The sequence below is a fragment of the Wyeomyia smithii genome, chromosome 1 (assembly GCF_029784165.1).
Source record: "Wyeomyia smithii strain HCP4-BCI-WySm-NY-G18 chromosome 1, ASM2978416v1, whole genome shotgun sequence".
NCBI classification, from domain to species: domain Eukaryota; kingdom Metazoa; phylum Arthropoda; class Insecta; order Diptera; family Culicidae; genus Wyeomyia; species Wyeomyia smithii.
The window spans coordinates 82,178,933-82,202,302 of NC_073694.1; the positions used below are offsets into that span (position 1 = coordinate 82,178,933).

Below are 23,370 nucleotides of genomic sequence, written 5' to 3' on the forward strand. Positions count from 1 at the left end.
TACATTGGTGTGGTAAAATCACTTATTTCGCCAAAAAATGGTAATTTGATGTATTCACATGTTAAATCACTTCATAACCTTCATATGAGAACATATTATTTGGAAGAATCCGTTAAACAGAATTTTGTTCAGAGATTTTTCGAAATTTGTTTCTCCTGGCAAATTTACTCGATGGCACATAGACCTCTCTGTTCCACAACAGCTCATAAAAGCAGAATTACTTTTGTTTCTCCTCATTTTTACAAAACCTTCAAATATGAAAACCTTGAACTTTTTGTTGTAAATAGCACTCAAAAGTAATTATTTTCGTTCGCTTTCCTTGAACAATAAATTAAGTTTTAATTTATATCGAGCTGAATTTTCTAGTTTTCGGTTTGGCGATTAGCGTCGCTAAATTTTTGCTTAGCTGTGTCCATTACTGCAGATTTGTTGTTTTCTCTGGTCAATATAAGCGATTATAGTATTAAATAATAATATTTCAAAGAAATTGTAACTTTAATTGATAGGAATATAAATGTTAACAACACATAATGTTATTTACTCTTATATCTATCAAATGATTTAACAAAATTGCTTTTATGATTTTGTCGATACCAACTACCCTATGCAGACACTTATCTGTACTGCAAATGCCATCTTCGGTTTCAATTTCTTTCGTTGATCACTTTTTAAACAATTAACAAACAGTCATGTATAGAGCACCTGTAATAATAAATCGATTGAAGCCTGATTCAAATTTATTGAGCATTTGCTTGTCTTTCTAACGATTTTACAGCGCTACGATGAATATTCACTATTCTCCAAAATCGTGTTTTAGGACAAAAGCAAAACTTTGACCAAATTATCATCATCTAACGAATAGGATCTAGTTTTTTCAATGCTTTTGAATAAATATGAAACAAATTTATTGATAATTTCTCTGGCACCTGTCGACTGTATACGGCCGATGTGTAGAAAATAAAAAAAAAGTAATATCATTGGTCATGCACAGCACAATGAAAGACAATGTCGCATGCTTTTGCATTTGATACATAGGATATAGTGAAGAATCCTTAGTAATGATAGCTACCTACATATTCACAAACAACATCACCTCTGAATTTTTTTCGTTCTGTAAGTCAATATGGTCAGTCCCTTCCAGACCATTGTTAGCGCATCATGAAACGAAAACAGCGCAGATATAGGTGTGCACCAAAAATTCTTGCCCTTACATAACTAAAACTTGTAATTTTATTGGTTTTCATAGAACTACGTTCAATTCACTACAGCTGCAAGAACTGGAAAGAGCATTCCAAAGAACCCATTATCCAGATGTATTTTTCAGAGAGGAGTTGGCAGTCAGAATTGAACTTACAGAAGCACGTGTTCAAGTGTGGTTTCAAAACCGTCGCGCAAAATGGAGAAAAAATGAAAAGGGATCAGTTGGGGACGAAGGTGAAAGTGAAATTAATGTACCTACAAATACGAGTAATCAGGCAGGTCCGTCACGGACAGCATCAGAAAAACAAGTGGGGACCAGCAACAACAACTATGACAGCATTTCACAAAACATCAATCTAGGCAATTTGCAAATGAACTTGCACGACAATGCGTCACAGGTGTCCAATTTTGATCAAGATGGGAAAATTTCGCATGGACAAATGTCCCCCGGGCGCTTATCGCCCAATCTGTTTTTAAATTTGAACTTTGATCACATCAACCCAATTGATGGTCGTGGAGGAAATTTGACGTTTGAATGGAATAGTTTCCCTCCAACTATCACCGGAAAGGAAAGTGTTTCTTTTTCAAATACCCTCACGGATATGAACAATACTTTAAGCTCTCCTATCGCTTCGGTTAGTGGTTCATCTTCATCAAACGTGAATAACGGATTGCAGTTTCTGAACATTAGCAGTTTAGTATGTTCATCACCTCCATCCTCTTCGTCAGTATATGACGATGAAATGAAGTTCCTCAACGTCGATCAGTTCAATATGGATAACTTTAAGAGTGAATCGTTGTTTAACCTGGATCAAAGTTCATTGACATCGAATGATCACCAAAGCACGCTTCACAATTCATCATACCAAACACAATTACAAATGATAAGTTCTGTTTGTCATCATGACGAAAAATCACATCTTAGTTTAGATCTACATAATTTTAGCCTTAACGCTCATGGGTCTGAAAAGTCAGACAAATCACCCTCTGAGTTATTAGACTTAGAAAAGCCAATCAACATTAACATTAACGTGAACAATTTAGATCACTTGGATGATGAAAAGTACTAAACAATTTAGTAAGAATCGCTGATCGAAACAATGAATTAGCTGTAATCAATTATTCATTGAACATTACAAACTGTGCCATTTGTAATTTTTTCTAGTTAATTTTTGTTTTGAAATAAACCGTAGTTACCACATAGCCAACAGAGCGATTGGTAAAATTGTTAACCGAACGAGAAGTTAAATCGATAGATTCCTTAGTGTTCAAAACAACCGTATTGGTATTTCACAACACTAGAGAACACCCAGTTTATGTTTTGTTTGAATAGAAAAAAAAGCTTATAGAAACAATAAGCTGCTTTCTGGTTTTTGTTTCATTTCCTTCGTAGGTGTATAAAATGTCACCGCGTGTCTAGCGACAGCGTTTGTGTTTTCTTATCCTTCAACGGATGAACAAACCAAATGTGTTATGTGAAATAGATATGTGAAACTACCGCGGTTTCCGATATAGGGATATGCATTTTCTTGAAGTCAACGAAAGCACTTTATTGGATACCGGTTACACACCACTAAAACCCAGTAATAATTTTATTTATAACATATCATGAGAAAATCGAACAATATTCCTAACTAAATATAAATCATAAATTCGACATTCGGCACTATTAAAGAGGAATCTAAATTTTTCAAATGGGATGGAATTATTCGGTTGTATTTTGAATAGGGAAACTGTTTTGAATTCAATATTTTTCTTTCCGATTAGGATTAGTTTTTTTAGATAAATTAAGTTCCGTTATCTTAGTTGGGGAAATATGTGCGGTAAACGCTGAAAGAAAGTTATGTTTGATTGTTGTGAGCAAAAACATAGAGAAATGTAGAATCATTTTGCAACATGATTCTGAATTCATTTTTATCAACCCAATGATGTAACTTTAGGCGTAGGAGGTAACATCTCCGCAAATTACACTGGTTCTCCAAAAACACCAATGCACAGTGGTCCAATAAAGCGAAAAATGACACTTAATGCCATAGCCTCTATCATCTTCAAACTAACTTTATAGTGTCTTCGGAACAATTGTCTGTATGAATGATCTGCATAATCGCGAATTATCAATAATTATGAAAGTTTATTATATTATATGGAACTTACTTAAAACTTCGTTTTTTGTACTTAACTTTTGTTAGTTGCATTTTACACGAAAGTGTTGTTTGGAGGAGCTATAAGAGAACACAAAACACACGTTTTTGCCAAAGACTCTACATCTCCAGGACCTTCCCTTACGAAGTTTTATCATATCTTAGGTTATTTTTTGATAACTTGAAGAACGTATAGGTAAAAAAGCTTGTAGGTTCAATTTGCCCCAATCCATCCATATTAGAGTACGGCTAGCGTACGTTACAGTAGGTTTCCACATATTTAAAATACTAACTTTTTCGTGTCAAGAAATAAGGTTTATTTAGCAAAGTTTTAGAACGTGCAAAAAACTTTGCTGAACAAACAAAATTCTTTTCTTCGTTGGGTACAGAGTTAATGAGTATTTTATATAAAAATTACTTAGAAGTTCGTTTTTAACTTTTGTTAGTTACATTCTTCAAGAAAGCATTGTTCTGAAGAAATATTTGGACATACAAAAAAAAACACGTTTTTGTTGAAGACAAGAAACCTACAATACATGTGTCATTCTTAGCGGTTCAAGACCATAAGGTAATTTTATAAAGTTGTTTTCTCAATTGTATACTTATTTTTGCCTTTCTCCTAGAAAGGTATAGCAATCACTGGCAAAACCGAAAGTACAAAAGTTGAAACTTCCTTTTCAGTGGTTATCGGGGGTTTATTTCCCGCCGACGCCTGTTCTAACTGCCTAATTCTCCTATCTCTAGACGTTATCTCATCGAACGTCCTCTTACATTTAAAACAAATCCACGGCTCAGTCTTTACTGGCACGTGGTCCAACCCAGCGCATATGATATGGAACCAGCGATCGCATTCATCGCAGGCTACCATATCGTTAAACTCGTCTGGATTTTTACATAATCGGCAATGGCCATTTTCGTTTAAAACTAATTTTTTATCCATTTTGGACTCACCCAGCTGATGTTTTCTGCTTGTTGTAATCACCGGTCAAAGTACCGGTTCGTCGTTCCGTCGATCTGGTGAAAACTTTAACTGCTTGCTGATGCTGTCGCTCTGCTGCACTAGCCTCGTACTAGTGACTCAACGCTAGCCTCTAGCTAGTATCAAGATTTAATTCTTTCGGACAATGATGCCGGTTCAGTTGCACTAGTGTTCTCTAGTGACTCAACGCTAGCCCCTAGCTAGTATCAAGATTTCGATCCTTCCGGCCGATGATGCCGGTCCAGTTGCACTAGCTTTCCTTGTGCTAATGACTCAACGCTAGCCCCTAGCTAGTATCGAGATTTCGATCTTTCCGGCCGATGATGCCGGTCCAGTTGCACTAGCTTTCCTTGCGCTAATGACTCAACGCTAGCCCCTAGCTAGTATCGAGATTTCGATCCTTCCGGCCGATGATGCCGGTCCAGTTGCACTAGCTTTCCTTGCGCTAATGACTCAACGCTAGCCCCTAGCTAGTATTGAGATTTCGATCCTTCCGGCCGATGATGCCGGTCCAGTTGCACTAGCTTTCCTTGCGCTAATGACTCAACGCTAGCCCCTAGCTAGTATCGAGATTTCGATCCTGCCGGCCGATGATGCCGGTCCAGTTGCACTAGCTTTCCTTGCGCTAATGACTCAACGCTAGCCCCTAGCTAGTATTGAGATTTCGATCCTTCCGGCCGATGATGCCGGTCCAGTTGCACTAGCTTTCCTTGCGCTAATGACTCAACGCTAGCCCCTAGCTAGTATTGAGATTTCGATCCTTCCGGCCGATGATGCCGGTCCAGAATAGACTAGTGTCTATTTTATGCGTCCGTCAGTTGGTGTGATATCGGTGTGATAATACACTGGGACTTCACTTCTTGGTCTTATGGCGCCAACACACCAATCACTTTGCCTGTGATTATTACTTATCACAAAAGGCAACCTCGTGTGGTTCTCAAACACCCAACACGATATTAACTATTCAATAGCTTTCACGTTGTGCCCTCAAACTTCGTGCTGATAACGCGAAGGTCGTGAGTTCGTTCCTCTCTGGAGCCACCATGAAACTTCCTTCTCTAGAAGTTGTTGTTAAAATTGCCAAAGTCGATTTTCCGACTAATGTCGTACTTTGAAATTGGCTTTTGAAGGAGAACACTTTGTTGTACTGGAGGAAAACTTTACTTTATTGAACAAAAATTTACAAAAGTCATCTTAACACTACAAGTTACACACGCGATCTATAACTATTCGAAAAAATCCTTATCTATAACTATCCCTTAAGATGCCAGAGTTTTCATTAAAATTAGAGAAAAATTATTTATTTTCCTTCTGGCTCTAACGGGTCCTTTCATTGAACACATTACAAATGTTGTTCATTCTTCTATTAAGTCCTAATGTTAGAAAGAGAAAGTAAACTTCTAATGCGCCTTGGTCCCTTCACATGGGAGTGGCTTATCCTAAAGTCCTAACTAAACAAAACGTTTAAAATACACAATCTACGCGTGAGACCGTTTTCACGTTCCTTTTCATAACTCCATTCTAGAGGTCTCGCGCGGATCTAGCATGCTCCTAGTCAGCTCGATCGTGTCTTATGGTCTGTTGCTATGCGATCTTATATTTTCTCTCGCTTCTAAGCGACACTAAATTGTTCAATTGGTAAAATATCGCTTACGGAGCGACAAAAGTGCTCCAAAGGGCCGAATGGCATATATAACTCGACTCAGTTCGACGAGCTGTCCATTTTCTGTATGTATGTGTGTATGTGCAGATTTTTATTTTCACTCACTTCTCTCAGAGATGGCTGGACCGATTTTCATTAAAATAATTGCAAATGAAAGGTCTTGTTGTCCCATAAGACCCTGTTCAATTTTATTGTAATCGGATTTTTAGTTTAGAGGTTATGAATCAAAATGTAAAAATAATGAAGCATCATTATCTCGAAAACTACACAACCTATTTGAACAAAATTGGTTTCAAATAAACGGGCTACCTAAAATACCCTTAACTTTTGAATTTTATAAAGATTAAACTTGTGGTTCAAAACTTATGAAAAAAAAACGTGTTCTGAAGACTGTTTAATCTCACTCATGTTAAGTTTAGTGAAGCGAGCAATGTATTTAGTTTGCGAGAATGCGAAACGGGAATAGAAGGTGTGACGTCCCGTCTGGACGCGGGAAATTTTTTCTAAGCCTAAAGTCACACCTTCTATTCCCGTTCATTTTCGCATTCTCGCAAACTACATACATTGCCCGCTTTACTAAACTTAAAATGTAAGTCATATGACAAAAATGAAATTAGTTCGTAAAGCTCACTCATGTTTCTCAGAGATGGCTGAGCCGATTTACATGAAAGTAGTGTCAAATGGAAGGTCTAGTTGCCCCATAAGACCCTATTGATTTGTTTTGCAATTGAACTATTACTTTGCCTGTTATATTTGAAAATGTGAAATACAGCTTTGAAAAGGAACATATTCCGTAGACTACTTGGACTCACTCACTTTTGACGTTGACTAACGTCTATATCGAAGTTAGGCCCCTGAATTTAAAAATCTAGTAATTCAACCAGGGAAAACCAGAGAAAAGTGGTCAGGTTTTGAGCGCTTATTTTGCAGTCATCTATAATCAGGTTTTCGAGGTTTTGGCATCAATCGATCAGAAATTCTTTTACGGTTAAATTTATGTAACAAAAACAAACTTTTGTTTGAGATACACTATTGAAAAATTGGTAATTAATATCGATTGTCTAAATCATACCGCGCAGCCAATCACTACCTCTCTTCCCAAGCACAGTCGACACTAACGGATACAATCGATCTGACTTTGTTGTTATTGTTGTTGTCACTTTCTGTTTCCGATGTTTATGCTGCTGCTAGCGGAAAAAACCTTGCAAATATGCATCTTTTTGTTGGTGTTAATTTTACGACAGCGGCCGGCGCCCCATCATTCTGATTCCAAAACCGCACCAGTGACATGCGGACGCTAGGTGATAGCAGCTGAAAGGAGGAAATACAAAAAAAAAGCCGGTCATCTCGTGCTGGTTTCACCCGTAATGCTGGTGGCTTTAGTAGTAAATGGCTACTGCAAAACACTTAAATGGCTGGAATTCTGGACGGACTAACCAGGAAACTATAATCGGCAACTGGCACCTTTTGGTGCCTCGAAATTTTGGTACAGAAGCGGCTAATTGAATTTTCTGTTTTACCAAATGCTGCTGCTAGCGGAAAAAACCTTGCAAAAATGCATGTTTGTGCTGGTGTTAATATTATGACAGCGGCCGGCGCAGCTTTCAAGAAACATTTGTCTCTACCATTCCATCATCTATGTAGCCCCTCCCTCTTTCTATTTATCTGACGAAGCCTTGGTATAAAACGTATCGTTCGAACATTTCACCCCATCAGTTTCATTATTAAACCGTACCGGATACATACGGACGCTCGGTGTTAGCAGCTAAAAGGAGGAAAAACAAAATAGTACCTGTCATCTCGTGCCGGTTTGACCCGTGATGCTGGTGGCTACTGCAAAATACTAAAATGGCTGGAATTCTGGACGGAAACCAGTAAACAAGAATCGGCAACTGGCACCTTTTGGTGCCTCGCAGTTTTATAATAGAAGCGGTTAGTTGAATTTTATGTTTTACAATTGCTGTTGCTAGCGGAAAAAAAACCTTGCAAAAATGCATGTTTATGTTGATGTTAATTTCACGACAGCGCTAGGTGTCAGCAGCTGAAATGAGGAAAGACAAAATAGTACCGGTCATCTCGTGCCGGTTTGACCCGTGATGCTGGTGGCTACTGCAAAATACTAAAATGGCTGGAATTCTGGACGGAAACCAGTAAACAAGAAATCGGCAACTGGCATCTTTTGGTGCCTCGCAGTTTTATAATAGAAGCGGTTAGTTGAATTTTATGTTTTACAATTGCTGTTGCTAGCGGAAAAAAACCTTGCAAAAATGCATGTTTATGTTGATGTTAATTTCACGACAGCGCCAGGATGTTAGCAGCTGAAAGGAGGAAAGACAAAATAGTACCGGTCATCTCGTGCCGGTTTCACCCGTGATGCTGGTGGCTTTTAGTAGATTAACCAGAAAACAACAATGTAATCGGCAACTGGCACCTTTTGGTGCCTCGAAATTTTGTTACAGAAGCGGCAAATTGAATTTTCTGTTTTACCAAATGCTGCTGCTAGCGGAAAAAACCTTGCAAAAATGCATGTTTGTGTTGGTGTTAATATTATGACAGCGGCCGGCGCAGCTTTCAAGAAACATTTGTCTCTACCATTCCATCATTTATGTAGCCCCTCCCTCTGACGAAGCCTTGGTATAAAACGTATCGTTCGAACATTTCACCCCATCAGTTTCATTATTAAACCGTACCGGGTACATACGGACGCTCGGTGTTAGCAGCTAAAAGGAGGAAAAACAAAATAGTACCGGTCATCTCGTGCCGGTTTGACCCGTGATGCTGGTGGCTACTGCAAAATACTAAAAAGGCTGGAATTCTGGACGGAACCCAGTAAACAAGAAATCGGCAACTGGCACCTTTTGGTGCCTCGCAGTTTAATAATAGAAGCGGTTAGTTGAATTTTATGTTTTACAATTGCTGTTGCTAGCGGAAAAAAACCTTGCAAAAATGCATGTTCATGTTGATGTTAATTACACGACAGCGCCAGGATGTTAGCAGCTGAAAGGAGGAAAGACAAAATAGTACCGGTCATCTCGTGCCGGTTTCACCCGTGATGCTGGTGGATTTTAGTAGATTAACCAGAAAACAACAATGTAATCGGCAACTGGCACCTTTTGGTGCCTCTAAATTTTGTTACAAAAGCGGCAGATTGAATTTTCTGTTTTACCAAATGCTGCTGCTAGCGGAAAAAACCTTGCAAAAATGCATGTTTGTGTTGGTGTTAATATTATGACAGCGGCCGGCGCAGCTTTCAAGAAACATTTGTCTCTACCATTCCATCATCTATGTAGCCCCTCCCTCTTTCTAATTATCTGACGAAGCCTTGGTATAAAACGTATCGTTCGAACATTTCACCCCATCAGTTTCATTGTTAAACCGTACCGGGTACATACGGACGCTCGGTGTTAGCAGTTAAAAGGAGGAAAAACAAAATAGTACCAGTCATCTCGTGCCGGTTTGACCCGTGATGCTGGTGGCTACTGCAAAATACTAAAATGGCTGGAATTCTGGACGGAAACCAGTAAACAAGAAATCGGCAACTGGCACCTGTTGGTGCCTCGCAGTTTTATAATTGAAGCGGTTAGTTGAATTTTATGTTTTACAATTGCTGTTGCTAGCGGAAAAAAACCTTGCAAAAATGCATGTTCATGTTGATGTTAATTTCACGACAGCGCCAGGATGTTAGCAGCTGAAAGGAGGAAAGACAAAATAGTACCGGTCATCTCGTGCCGGTTTCACCCGTGATGCTGGTGGATTTTAGTAGATTAACCAGAAAACAACAATGTAATCGGCAACTGGCACCTTTTGGTGCCTCTAAATTTTGTTACAAAAGCGGCAAATTGAATTTTCTGTTTTACCAAATGCTGCTGCTAGCGGAAAAAACCTTGCAAAAATGCATGTTTGTGTTGGTGTTAATATTATGACAGCGGCCGGCGCAGCTTTCAAGAAACATTTGTCTCTACCATTCCATCATCTATGTAGCCCCTCCCTCTTTCTAATTATCTGACGAAGCCTTGGTATAAAACGTATCGTTCGAACATTTCACCCCATCAGTTTCATTGTTAAACCGTACCGGGTACATACGGACGCTCGGTGTTAGCAGCTAAAAGGAGGAAAAACAAAATAGTACCTGTCATCTCGTGCCGGTTTGACCCGTGATGCTGGTGGCTACTGCAAAATACTAAAATGGCTGGAATTCTGGACGGAAACCAGTAAACAAGAATCGGCAACTGGCACCTTTTGGTGCCTCGCAGTTTTATAATAGAAGCGGTTAGTTGAATTTTATGTTTTACAATTGCTGTTGCTAGCGGAAAAAAACCTTGCAAAAATGCATGTTCATGTTGATGTTAATTACACGACAGCGCCAGGATGTTAGCAGCTGAAAGGAGGAAAGACAAAATAGTACCGGTCATCTCGTGCCGGTTTCACCCGTGATGCTGGTGGATTTTAGTAGATTAACCAGAAAACAACAATGTAATCGGCAACTGGCACCTTTTGGTGCCTCTAAATTTTGTTACAAAAGCGGCAAATTGAATTTTCTGTTTTACCAAATGCTGCTGCTAGCGGAAAAAACCTTCCAAAATTCATGTTTGTGTTGGTGTTAATATTATGACAGCGGCCGGCGCAGCTTTCAAGAAACATTTGTCTCTACCATTCCATCATCTATGTAGCCCCTCCCTCTTTCTAATTATCTGACGAAGCCTTGGTATAAAACGTATCGTTCGAACATTTCACCCCATCAGTTTCATTGTTAAACCGTACCGGGTACATACGGACGCTCGGTGTTAGCAGCTAAAAGGAGGAAAAACAAAATAGTACCATTCATCTCGTGCCGGTTTGACCCGTGATGCTGGTGGCTACTGCAAAATACTAAAATGGCTGGAATTCTGGACGGAAACCAGTAAACAAGAAATCGGCAACTGGCATCTTTTGGTGCCTCGCAGTTTAATAATAAAAGCGGTTAGTTGAATTTTATGTTTTACAATTGCTGTTGCTAGCGGAAAAAAACCTTGCAAAAATGCATGTTTATGTTGATGTTAATTTCACGACAGCGCCAGGATGTTAGCAGCTGAAAGGAGGAAAGACAAAATAGTACCGGTCATCTCGTGCCGGTTTCACCCGTGATGCTGGTTGCTTTTAGTAGATTAACCAGAAAACAACAATGTAATCGGCAACTGGCACCTTTTGGTGCCTCGAAATTTTGTTACAGAAGCGGCAAATTGAATTTTCTGTTTTACCAAATGCTGCTGCTAGCGGAAAAAACCTTGCAAAAATGCATGTTTGTGTTGGTGTTAATATTATGACAGCGGCCGGCGCAGCTTTCAAGAAACATTTGTCTCTACCATTCCATCATTTATGTAGCCCCTCCCTCTGACGAAGCCTTGGTATAAAACGTATCGTTCGAACATTTCACCCCATCAGTTTCATTATTAAACCGTACCGGGTACATACGGACGCTCGGTGTTAGCAGCTAAAAGGAGGAAAAACAAAATAGTACCGGTCATCTCGTGCCGGTTTGACCCGTGATGCTGGTGGCTACTGCAAAATACTAAAAAGGCTGGAATTCTGGACGGAACCCAGTAAACAAGAAATCGGCAACTGGCACCTTTTGGTGCCTCGCAGTTAAATAATAGAAGCGGTTAGTTGAATTTTATGTTTTACAATTGCTGTTGCTAGCGGAAAAAAACCTTGCAAAAATGCATGTTCATGTTGATGTTAATTACACGACAGCGCCAGGATGTTAGCAGCTGAAAGGAGGAAAGACAAAATAGTACCGGTCATCTCGTGCCGGTTTCACCCGTGATGCTGGTGGATTTTAGTAGATTAACCAGAAAACAACAATGTAATCGGCAACTGGCACCTTTTGGTGCCTCTAAATTCTGTTACAAAAGCGGCAAATTGAATTTTCTGTTTTACCAAATGCTGCTGCTAGCGGAAAAAACCTTGCAAAAATGCATGTTTGTGTTGGTGTTAATATTATGACAGCGGCCGGCGCAGCTTTCAAGAAACATTTGTCTCTACCATTCCATCATCTATGTAGCCCCTCCCTCTTTCTAATTATCTGACGAAGCCTTGGTATAAAACGTATCGTTCGAACATTTCACCCCATTAGTTTCATTGTTAAACCGTACCGGGTACATACGGACGCTCGGTGTTAGCAGCTAAAAGGAGGAAAAACAAAATAGTACCAGTCATCTCGTGCCGGTTTGACCCGTGATGCTGGTGGCTACTGCAAAATACTAAAATGGCTGGAATTCTGGACGGAAACCAGTAAACAAGAAATCGGCAACTGGCACCTTTTGGTGCCTCGCAGTTTTATAATAGAAGCGGTTAGTTGAATTTTATGTTTTACAATTGCTGTTGCTAGCGGAAAAAAACCTTGCAAAAATGCATGTTCATGTTGATGTTAATTTCACGACAGCGCCAGGATGTTAGCAGCTGAAAGGAGGAAAGACAAAATAGTACCGGTCATCTCGTGCCGGTTTCACCCGTGATGCTGGTGGATTTTAGTAGATTAACCAGAAAACAACAATGTAATCGGCAACTGGCACCTTTTGGTGCCTCTAAATTTTGTTACAAAAGCGGCAAATTGAATTTTCTGTTTTACCAAATGCTGCTGCTAGCGGAAAAAACCTTGCAAAAATGCATGTTTGTGTTGGTGATATATTATGACAGCGGCCGGCGCAGCTTTCAAGAAACATTTGTCTCTACCATTCCATCATCTATGTAGCCCCTCCCTCTTTCTAATTATCTGACGAAGCCTTGGTATAAAACGTATCGTTCGAACATTTCACCCCATCAGTTTCATTGTTAAACCGTACCGGGTACATACGGACGCTCGGTGTTAGCAGCTAAAAGGAGGAAAAACAAAATAGTACCAGTCATCTCGTGCCGGTTTGACCCGTGATGCTGGTGGCTACTGCAAAATACTAAAATGGCTGGAATTCTGGACGGAAACCAGTAAACCAGAAATCGGCAACTGGCACCTTTTGGTGCCTCGCAGTTTAATAATAGAAGCGGTTAGTTGAATTTTATGTTTTACAATTGCTGTTGCTAGCGGAAAAAAACCTTGCAAAAATGCATGTTCATGTTGATGTTAATTACACGACAGCGCCAGGATGTTAGCAACTGAAAGGAGGAAAGACAAAATAGTACCGGTCATCTCGTGCCGGTTTCACCCGTGATGCTGGTGGATTTTAGTAGATTAACCAGAAAACAACAATGTAATCGGCAACTGGCACCTTTTGGTGCCTCTAAATTTTGTTACAAAAGCGGCAAATTGAATTTTCTGTTTTACCAAATGCTGCTGCTAGCGGAAAAAACCTTGCAAAAATGCATGTTTGTGTTGGTGTTAATATTATGACAGCGGCCGGCGCAGCTTTCAAGAAACATTTGTCTCTACCATTCCATCATCTATGTAGCCCCTCCCTCTTTCTAATTATCTGACGAAGCCTTGGTATAAAACGTATCGTTCGAACATTTCACCCCATCAGTTTCATTGTTAAACCGTACCGGGTACATACGGACGCTCGGTGTTAGCAGCTAAAAGGAGGAAAAACAAAATAGTACCAGTCATCTCGTGCCGGTTTGACCCGTGATGCTGGTGGCTACTGCAAAATACTAAAATGGCTGGAATTCTGGACGGAAACCAGTAAACAAGAAATCGGCAACTGGCACCTTTTGGTGCCTCGCAGTTTTATAATAGAAGCGGTTAGTTGAATTTTATGTTTTACAATTGCTGTTGCTAGCGGAAAAAAACCTTGCAAAAATGCATGTTCATGTTGATGTTAATTTCACGACAGCGCCAGGATGTTAGCAGCTGAAAGGAGGAAAGACAAAATAGTACCGGTCATCTCGTGCCGGTTTCACCCGTGATGCTGGTGGCTTTTAGTAGATTAACCAGAAAACAACAATGTAATCGGCAACTGGCACCTTTTGGTGCCTCGAAATTTTGTTACAGAAGCGGCAAATTGAATTTTCTGTTTTACCAAATGCTGCTGCTAGCGGAAAAAACCTTGCAAAAATGCATGTTTGTGTTGGTGTTAATATTATGACAGCGGCCGGCGCAGCTTTCAAGAAACATTTGTCTCTACCATTCCATCATCTATGTAGCCCCTCCCTCTTTCTAATTATCTGACGAAGCCTTGGTATAAAACGTATCGTTCGAACATTTCACCCCATCAGTTTCATTGTTAAACCGTACCGGGTACATACGGACGCTCGGTGTTAGCAGCTAAAAGGAGGAAAAACAAAATAGTACCAGTCATCTCGTGCCGGTTTGACCCGTGATGCTGGTGGCTACTGCAAAATACTAAAATGGCTGGAATTCTGGACGGAAACCAGTAAACAAGAAATCGGCAACTGGCACCTTTTGGTGCCTCGCAGTTTTATAATAGAAGCGGTTAGTTGAATTTTATGTTTTACAATTGCTGTTGCTAGCGGAAAAAAACCTTGCAAAAATGCATGTTCATGTTGATGTTAATTTCACGACAGCGCCAGGATGTTAGCAGCTGAAAGGAGGAAAGACAAAATAGTACCGGTCATCTCGTGCCGGTTTCACCCGTGATGCTGGTGGCTTTTAGTAGATTAACCAGAAAACAACAATGTAATCGGCAACTGGCACCTTTTGGTGCCTCGAAATTTTGTTACAGAAGCGGCAAATTGAATTTTCTGTTTTACCAAATGCTGCTGCTAGCGGAAAAAACCTTGCAAAAATGCATGTTTGTGTTGGTGTTAATATTATGACAGCGGCCGGCGCAGCTTTCAAGAAACATTTGTCTCTACCATTCCATCATCTATGTAGCCCCTCCCTCTTTCTAATTATCTGACGAAGCCTTGGTATAAAACGTATCGTTCGAACATTTCACCCCATCAGTTTCATTGTTAAACCGTACCGGGTACATACGGACGCTCGGTGTTAGCAGCTAAAAGGAGGAAAAACAAAATAGTACCAGTCATCTCGTGCCGGTTTGACCCGTGATGCTGGTGGCTACTGCAAAATACTAAAATGGCTGGAATTCTGGACGGAAACCAGTAAACAAGAAAACGGCAACTGGCACCTTTTGGTGCCTCGCAGTTTTATAATAGAAGCGGTTAGTTGAATTTTATGTTTTACAATTGCTGTTGCTAGCGGAAAAAAACCTTGCAAAAATGCATGTTCATGTTGATGTTAATTTCACGACAGCGCCAGGATGTTAGCAGCTGAAAGGAGGAAAGACAAAATAGTACCGGTCATCTCGTGCCGGTTTCACCCGTGATGCTGGTGGCTTTTAGTAGATTAACCAGAAAACAACAATGTAATCGGCAACTGGCACCTTTTGGTGCCTCTAAATTTTGTTACAAAAGCGGCAAATTGAATTTTCTGTTTTACCAAATGCTGCTGCTAGCGGAAAAAACCTTGCAAATATGCATGTTTGTGTTGGTGTTAATATTATGACAGCGGCCGGCGCAGCTTTCAAGAAACATTTGTCTCTACCATTCCATCATCTATGTAGCCCCTCCCTCTTTCTAATTATCTGACGAAGCCTTGGTATAAAACGTATCGTTCGAACATTTCACCCCATCAGTTTCATTGTTAAACCGTACCGGGTACATACGGACGCTCGGTGTTAGCAGCTAAAAGGAGGAAAAACAAAATAGTACCATTCATCTCGTGCCGGTTTGACCCGTGATGCTGGTGGCTACTGCAAAATACTAAAATGGCTGGAATTCTGGACGGAAACCAGTAAACAAGAAATCGGCAACTGGCACCTTTTGGTGCCTCGCAGTTTTATAATAGAAGCGGTTAGTTGAATTTTATGTTTTACAACTGCTGTTGCTAGCGGAAAAAAACCTTGCAAAAATGCATGTTTATGTTGATGTTAATTTCACGACAGCGCTAGGTGTTAGCAGCTGAAAGGAGGAAAGACAAAATAGTACCGGTCATCTCGTGCCGGTTTCACCCGTTATGCTGGTGGCTGTTAGTAATAAATGGCTACTGCAAAATACTAAAATGGCTGGAATTCTGGACGAGAATAATCGGAAACTGTTACCTTTTGGAGCCTCGAAATTTTGTTACAGAAGTTTTGTAAAAGAAGCGTTGCAATTCCCTCTACTATTTGCTTCAATGGAAAATTTTTTCTTTTAAGAATACGGTAGTCAACGTCATGCGGTCGTGTCTTGAATACCACCCTCCTACTTTTTTTTTCGGTTTAGTGCTAAGTATACAATAGACGCGGAGCAAATCCTCGCGCCGTCGGGCGCTGGTTACTCCTTGCGGCACAGGAGACTGTGCATTGTCTCCAGACGATACATGTGCTACTTGTGTCTTCGGTACCGGTACTGTGAGCCAAATCAAAAGCCGTTCAGTAGTAGGAGCAAACCTCCCGCGCCGCTGAACGCCGGCAATTCCCCAGCGGTGTGGTTTCTGTGGAGACTGTGCATTGTGTGTCAGGCTTCGAAATGGTCACAGTAAAACAACTTTACACTGCGATAATCGTCTTCTTATTCCTCTGACGCTACCAAGCTTCCCTGTCTGAATACATTCCTCAACAAACATGTCAAATTTATTTTCCTTAAACGTATTTTAACATTTTTTTTCTAGAAATGAGAATTCAACTAATTCAGATAAACCTAAAATAAACTTGATGCACACTCCGTACAAAAGGCTTTTTCCAACCTACGTAGCTTCCATGAGGCATCATATAATCTGTGAGCAACAAATTGAAAATTCAAAATGAAGATATTTTGCTACATTATTTTTCTGATAAATTCTTCGATTTGTTTCGCTGCCCGTTTTGCGAACACAAATTATACGAGCGTATTTCTTCATCTGCTCAATATCATCAATGAAGACACATAGGCTATGTAAATGTAAACATCAAGTTGTGTGCGTGATATTTAGAGTTACTCTTTGATACAATACTCGAACCAGCCACTTCCACTTCTCACTTAAATATTTCCCAACATATTACTAAACAGAAGCAAAAATAATTTTGGCCAGGTTTCCACTCGAGTTACTCCTCTGTGCGCTCGAAAAATAATCCGTCGAATTTGGATTGCTTTGAAATTACATTTTCGTTACCGGTATTCTTTTTGACAACTAATTTACACATATCCATTCTGCGCCTTTTGGGCTACCTGTAATAGCAAGTTTGTTGGCTAAATACCCCGAATCTCGTAATTTACCATATTCCCCACACGCACGCTCAGTATAGTAGTGACAAACACCACAAACAGCCAACGCCACTAACGGACAGCAGCGTCATCAACAAATAAACAAAACGAAGAACTACGTGAACAATAAAATACAAATTTCTGTACAAACACTAGTAATTATAACTCTAAAAATTACATTTTCGTGAACCACAAATTAAGAGCTTTCGATTGATGTATATATCATCGTTGTCCGATTCATTTAAAAAAAATCATGTTTCAAATGGCTTGACTTTTTTGAAAATTTTTTGGAAACCACTTAACCACAATTTACCACAAATAAATTTTGGTGATAAAAGAATTAAAAAAAATTACTTTGTCAAGCCATCTCGATATATGCATTTATATTTATGCAAATATTCCAACCAATATCGGCTGTTACGATGTGAATATAAGAAACAGAGAATATTGATATATATATATATATATATATATATATATATATATATATATATATATATATATATATATATATATATATATATATATATATATATATATATATATATATATATATATATATATATATATATATATATATATATATATATATATATATATATATATATATATATATATATATATATATATATATATATATATATATATTTATATATATATATATATATATATATATATATATATATATATATATATATATATATATATATATTTTTTTTTTTTTTTTTTTGTTTCAGGTGAAGCGAAAATTTGCATCCAAACCCCTGAGGTGACCAACCTCAGGGAGTGTGGGGTTGGTTTGAATCAGTGACCGGACCCACTAAAACCCCTTCAGTCTCCAGCCCATAATACTCCCCGGGACCACCGCTAGGTATTGCTTCGGGGAGCGGCTTTTGTGCTCTGTGCACCCTCTTGGTTCTTTAGGTCTTTTTGCTAACTTAGCTAACTAACCTGGAGACTGGCCGTTAGCTAACACTGGCGTGTCGGTGGTCAACCTGTCGCCTGTTTTGCAATTCTAAAACTATTTGAGAGGCGGCTGTACAAACCGCCCTTCAAATGTTTGGGTCTTTATACATCCTCCGAACTAGGTTGTCCGGAGTGGTGTCTGGCCCGCACACTACCATCATGTCGCTCCGCGCATGCACAAAACGAGGGCACACGAAGAAGACATGCTCAGCAGTCTCTTCCGCATCCGCGCACTCGGGACACATGGGGGACATCGCATGTCCGAATCTGTGTAGATACTGCCTAAAGCAACCATGGCCTGACAGAATCTGTGTCAGATGGAAGTTCACTTCTCCATGGCGCCTCCCGACCCATCCGGATACATCCGGAATAAGTCGATGCGTCCATCTACCCTTCGCGGAATTGGACCACTCCTGCTGCCATCTGATCATCGAGAATGATCTTCTGGTACCTCGTATGCCCCTTGTGTCACGTTGATCGAAGCATTCTACGTCCTCCTTAATGGCTATGCTGATAGGCATCATGCCGGACAGGACGCAGATTGCGTCGTATGACACAGTTCGATACGCGCTCGCAACCCTCAGGCACATGAGCCTGTAGGTACTTTCCAACTTACTCCGATGTTTACTAGTACCTAGTGCTTTGAACCACACTGGCCCGCCGTATCTCAGTATGGACGAAGTCACGCTAGCTAGAAGTTTCCGCTTGCTGCCGTACACTGCTGAGCTATTGGACATCATGCGAGATAATTCTGCAATAGCCATTGAAGCCCTCTTACAGGCATATTCGACATGGCTTCCGAAGGCGAGCTTGTCATCGATCATCACCCCCAGCAGCTTCAGGGAGCGCTTAGAGGCGATGGTGCAATTCCCGACACTGATCAACGCCTGTTGCTTCGACTTGCGGTTATTGACAACTGAAATCTCCGTCTTATGATGCGCCAGCTCCAGTTTTTTGGAGCGCATCCAGTCCTCGACGACGCTTATAGAGTGCGAAGCCGTCAACTCAACCTCCTCGATCGACTCGCCGTAGACCTCAAGTGTGATGTCGTCCGCAAATCCAACGATCACAACCCCTTGGGGGAGCTTTAGTTTCAGCACTTCATCGTACATGATATTCCACAGTACCGGGCCCAGGATGGAACCTTGTGGAACCCCTGCGGTAATTGGGACACATTTTTGACCCTCGTCTGTGCTGTAAACTAGCACACGATTCTGGAAATAACTTTCCAGAATCCTGTACAAAGACACCGGAATGTCTAGTTTCCGAAGCGAGTGGGCTATGGAATCCCAGCTAACACTATTGAACGCATTTTTCACGTCCAACGTGACGATTGCGCAATAGCGAATGCCCCACTTTTTACGCTGGAGTGCTACCTCTGGTACTTTGGTGACGGACAGAATAGCATCCACCGTAGACTTGCCTTTTCGGAAGCCGAACTGGTTACTCGACAGACCGGTTGCACTTTCGGTGTACCTAACCAGTCTATTGAGAATAAACTTCTCGAGCACCTTACCCGCCGTATCGAGCAGACATATCGGTCTGTATGCCGACGGGTCACCAGGTGGTTTCCCTGTCTACGGCAATAAGACCAGCTTCTGTCGCTTCCATCTCTCTGGGAATGTACAGTCATCCAGGCACTTCTGCATGACTTCCCGGAATAGTCTGGGGGCCTCTTTGATGGCCTTCTTCACAGCCAGATTCGAAATCCCATCCAATCCCGGTGCCTTGCTCACCTTCAGGGAGTTGGCGATCGCGATGAGTTCCTCATTCGTAACCGTTTGCGCCTCCTCTGCCTCGGCACGGCTAACGCCGTCACTCATATATTGGGTGTTCGGCAGGTTGGCCGACCACCTCTGGTCTTAGTTTGAGATACTGGAACGTCGGTGAAGTGACTCGCCAGCCGGAGGCCAAGGATTTGGCTAGTGGCGTGGAAAGAGTCCCTCTATGATCCGCTCAAGCATCGCTGGTGATTTTTCTGCGGGCGCCATCGCACCCTTAGTCTTGGCCATCACCATCCTATAGGCGTTACCCCACGGGTTAGTGTTGGCACTAGCGCACAGTCTTTCGAAGCACGCACGTTTACTAGCGTTTATTGCTCTCTTAAGCGCCGCTCTTGCGGAACTGAATGCCTCTCGACGATCTTCCCTTTCTTCGTCGTTTCGCGCACGTTGAATCCTTCTTCTCGCTTGAAGACACGCTCTGCGGAGGTCCGCTATCGCGTCGGTCCACCAGTAGACTGGTGGCCTTCCATGCCTAGGCTGGCGGTTCGTAGGCATAGTGGCGTCGCACGCCCGCGAATGTATGGCAACAAGTTGATCAGCGCTCAGGTTACGAGTTCTGCTCGCCTCGTGTTCTAGTCTAATTGGTTCCGCAAATACCTCTTCGTTGAAGTGTGATATCCTCCACCCGCGAGGAGCTGGAGTGTTAATTCTACTCGCCACATGCGGTCTCGTTTTACAGTCTACGCTAGAACAGACCGTCAGATGGTCGCTATGAGTGTAGCCATCGTCTACCCTCCAGTTCGTGATCAATCCTGGACTACAGAATGTCACATCGATGATCGACTCCGCGCCGTTTCTACTGAAGGTGCTCTTCAAGCCGACGTTGGCCAGATCTATGTTGAGCTTCGCCAAAGCCTCCAACAAGATCCGGCCTCTCTGGTTTGTGCGTCGACTTCCCCACTCAGTTGCCCATGCGTTGAAGTCGCTCGCCACTACCAACGGTGATAGACCGATCAGCTCCCCGGTGGCTCGGTCGATCATCCTTGCGAACTGCTCGGTAGACCAACGAGGCGGAGCATAGCAGCTGCAGTAGTACACTCCGTTCACCTTGGCAACCGCGTATCCTTCGTTTGAAGTTGACACTATCTCTTGAACCGGGAACCTGCTCGTCGTCCATATTGCCGCCATACCGGACCCGTCCGAAATCCAGTTACCGTTTCCGGAAGAAATTCGGTAGGGGTCCGAGATTATGGCGATGTCCGACAACGACTCAGTGACTGCTTGGTATAGCAGTTGCTGAGCCGCGAAGCAGTGGTTCAAATTTAGCTGTGTCACTCTCACGCCCGTGGCTTGCTAGTCGGCTTACCGGCCGTGCACCTCGGGCCTCCCATTATGTGCTTTGCGTCACGCTTCCCGGCGCACGCCAAGCACTTCGGGGGCTCTCCGCAGTCTTTGCTTTTGTGGCCTGCAGCACCGCACCGCCTGCATAGGGAGCTCCTGTCAGGCCCCTTGCAGCTGAAGGACTTGTGTTCTTGTTCGAAGCATCGAAAGCAGACCTCCGGCGGCTGGTAGATGCTGAGTGGGCACATTGACCAGCCCACTTTGAGCCTCGCTACCTTTAGCGCCTGGTTTGCGTCTACTGACGGAAGCCTGACAGTGGCAGTCTGGGTTCCTACTGGGCCTTTGCGCAGTCGAACTGCCTCTGGTGCCACAACCACTTCGCACTGCTCCTTGAGGGCATCCACGACCTAGCATGCCTCGGTGACTTCGTCCAGGTATTTAAGTTGTAGGGTTACCTGCGACGTGAGTGCCCGAACCTGCACTCTATCTCCAAGCGCCACTTGGGCCAATGCCCGATAGGCTGGGCCCTTGTTTCTGGCTTCTTTGCGGAGCTCGACAATCATTTCTCCCTTGCGGGATCGGCGGATGCTACGCACATCTGCCCCCAGATCTTTGAGCTTCGCATCACCTCTCATTGCCTTAAGGACTTCCGAGTACCATAAAGGCGACGCACTCATCCTTAAGACAGAAGAGTCAAATTCTGTCTGGATGAGTGCGTCGCCCTTTATTTTTAACTTTCTTCGTAGCAGGATTTGTAACCGGATGCGGTTTTTTGGCCACCACTTTTTGGTTCCTACTCCTTCCCAGAGGCAAACCAGAGAGGCCGGATCTTGTTGGAGGCTTTGGCGAAGCTCAACATAGATCTGGCCAACGTCGGCTTGAAGAGCACCTTCAGTAGAAACGGCGCGGAGTCGATCATCGATGTATATATATATATATATATATATATATATATATATATATATATATATATATATATATATATATATATATATATATATATATATATATATATATATATATATATATATATATATATATATATATATATATATATATATATATATATATATATATATATATATATATATATATATATATATATATATATTTATATATTTGGCAGAGCTGTATGCCACCACGGGTCGGTATTTGGCGATTACCGTAGGCCACGGAAGTGCTAACTGCAAGAACGCAGTCCCGGACCATCAGCGAGAGCTAGCCTAGGTTGTGGTGAGACTCAGGCATTGGGCCGCCGAATTCTCACAAAAGCCACATTATCCGGAAGCAGCTCTGACGGAGCGAATAGTGCCGCTCCCACCACCCTAATGCACTAATTCGCCCATTGGGATTGATGCCAGTAAGTTCCCAATTACGGTAACTGGTCGCAACGCCATATGATAAGAGTCGGATTTCGTTTTCGTACCACGATTCTGGGCTGGCACCTGCGCCGAGCTCCCTTAGTAAGGTCGTGTGACAACGGCTTGAAACGGCGAGACAACAACCGGTGCAGGGGTCTCCGTCCCGTAAAACCTGGCAGGCCTTCCAGTACGTTCCAAATTCATTGCCCGGTGGGAACCGGGCAGGAGTGGGATCAGATGTCCTTTCCTGACTTGCGCCGGTCGGGGGTGTCATAGTTGCTCATAAGGCGCTATGGCAGCCGCCCCTAGCCATGGCCTCACTGCTTCGGCATAGACTACCATGGGACCAGATAGGCGACCACTCCAGTATGGATAAGGATAGCGGCTGGAAGGGGGACCCAATTAACAAGAATGAATTTTGAAAAAAATGAAGATCAACAATTGGGCGCAGATGGGTTGAAAAACCCGTTTGCACGAGGAGGCATCCAGAGGTCTCCGCCGAGAAAGGCGGAGATGGATGCAGTAAAGGACGCCTGCGAAGACGGCAAAGGCAGTACGCCTACCGGATCGACGCAAGACATCGCAGTGGCTGGTCCACTGTTGATAAAGGCGGTCGGAAGACAGCGAGACACGCTACCGAAGGTAGTAGCGCTGTCGGAGCAGCTCGATGCCATAATCGAGTTTGCGAAAAGTCGCACCAACACGACGAAGTACCTGAAGCAGGCTCTCTACATGCTTCGGTCCTCCGTCGATGCTGCGAAGAAGGAGCACGCCGAGCTCAAGGCAAGAGCGGTGGCTGCAGAGAAGAATGCAACGGAGGTGACCGGAAGGGCGACGAAGT

The 23,370-nt window shown here is 42.2% G+C and overlaps 1 protein-coding gene across 1 annotated transcript; it reads left to right on the forward strand.

The window, feature by feature from the left end:
- Window positions 1–1,059: 1,059 nt before the first annotated feature.
- LOC129717453 (homeotic protein ocelliless-like) lies at window positions 1,060–2,432 on the forward strand. Its single transcript, XM_055667352.1, has 2 exons — window positions 1,060–1,184; window positions 1,247–2,432. The coding sequence occupies exons 1-2, from the start codon at window positions 1,159–1,161 to the stop codon at window positions 2,268–2,270; spliced, it is 1,050 nt and encodes a 349-aa protein (XP_055523327.1). The 5' UTR covers window positions 1,060–1,158; the 3' UTR covers window positions 2,271–2,432.
- The last annotated feature ends 20,938 nt before the right edge of the window (window positions 2,433–23,370 follow it).

Excerpts from the sequence above, each read along its gene's own strand:
- LOC129717453 (XM_055667352.1), top strand. The coding sequence starts at position 1,159 with ATGAAACGAAAACAGCGCAGATATAG. Across the intron at positions 1,185-1,246 it reads CGAAAACAGCGCAGATATAG|AACTACGTTCAATTCACTAC; the intron begins GTGTGCACCAAA and ends TGGTTTTCATAG.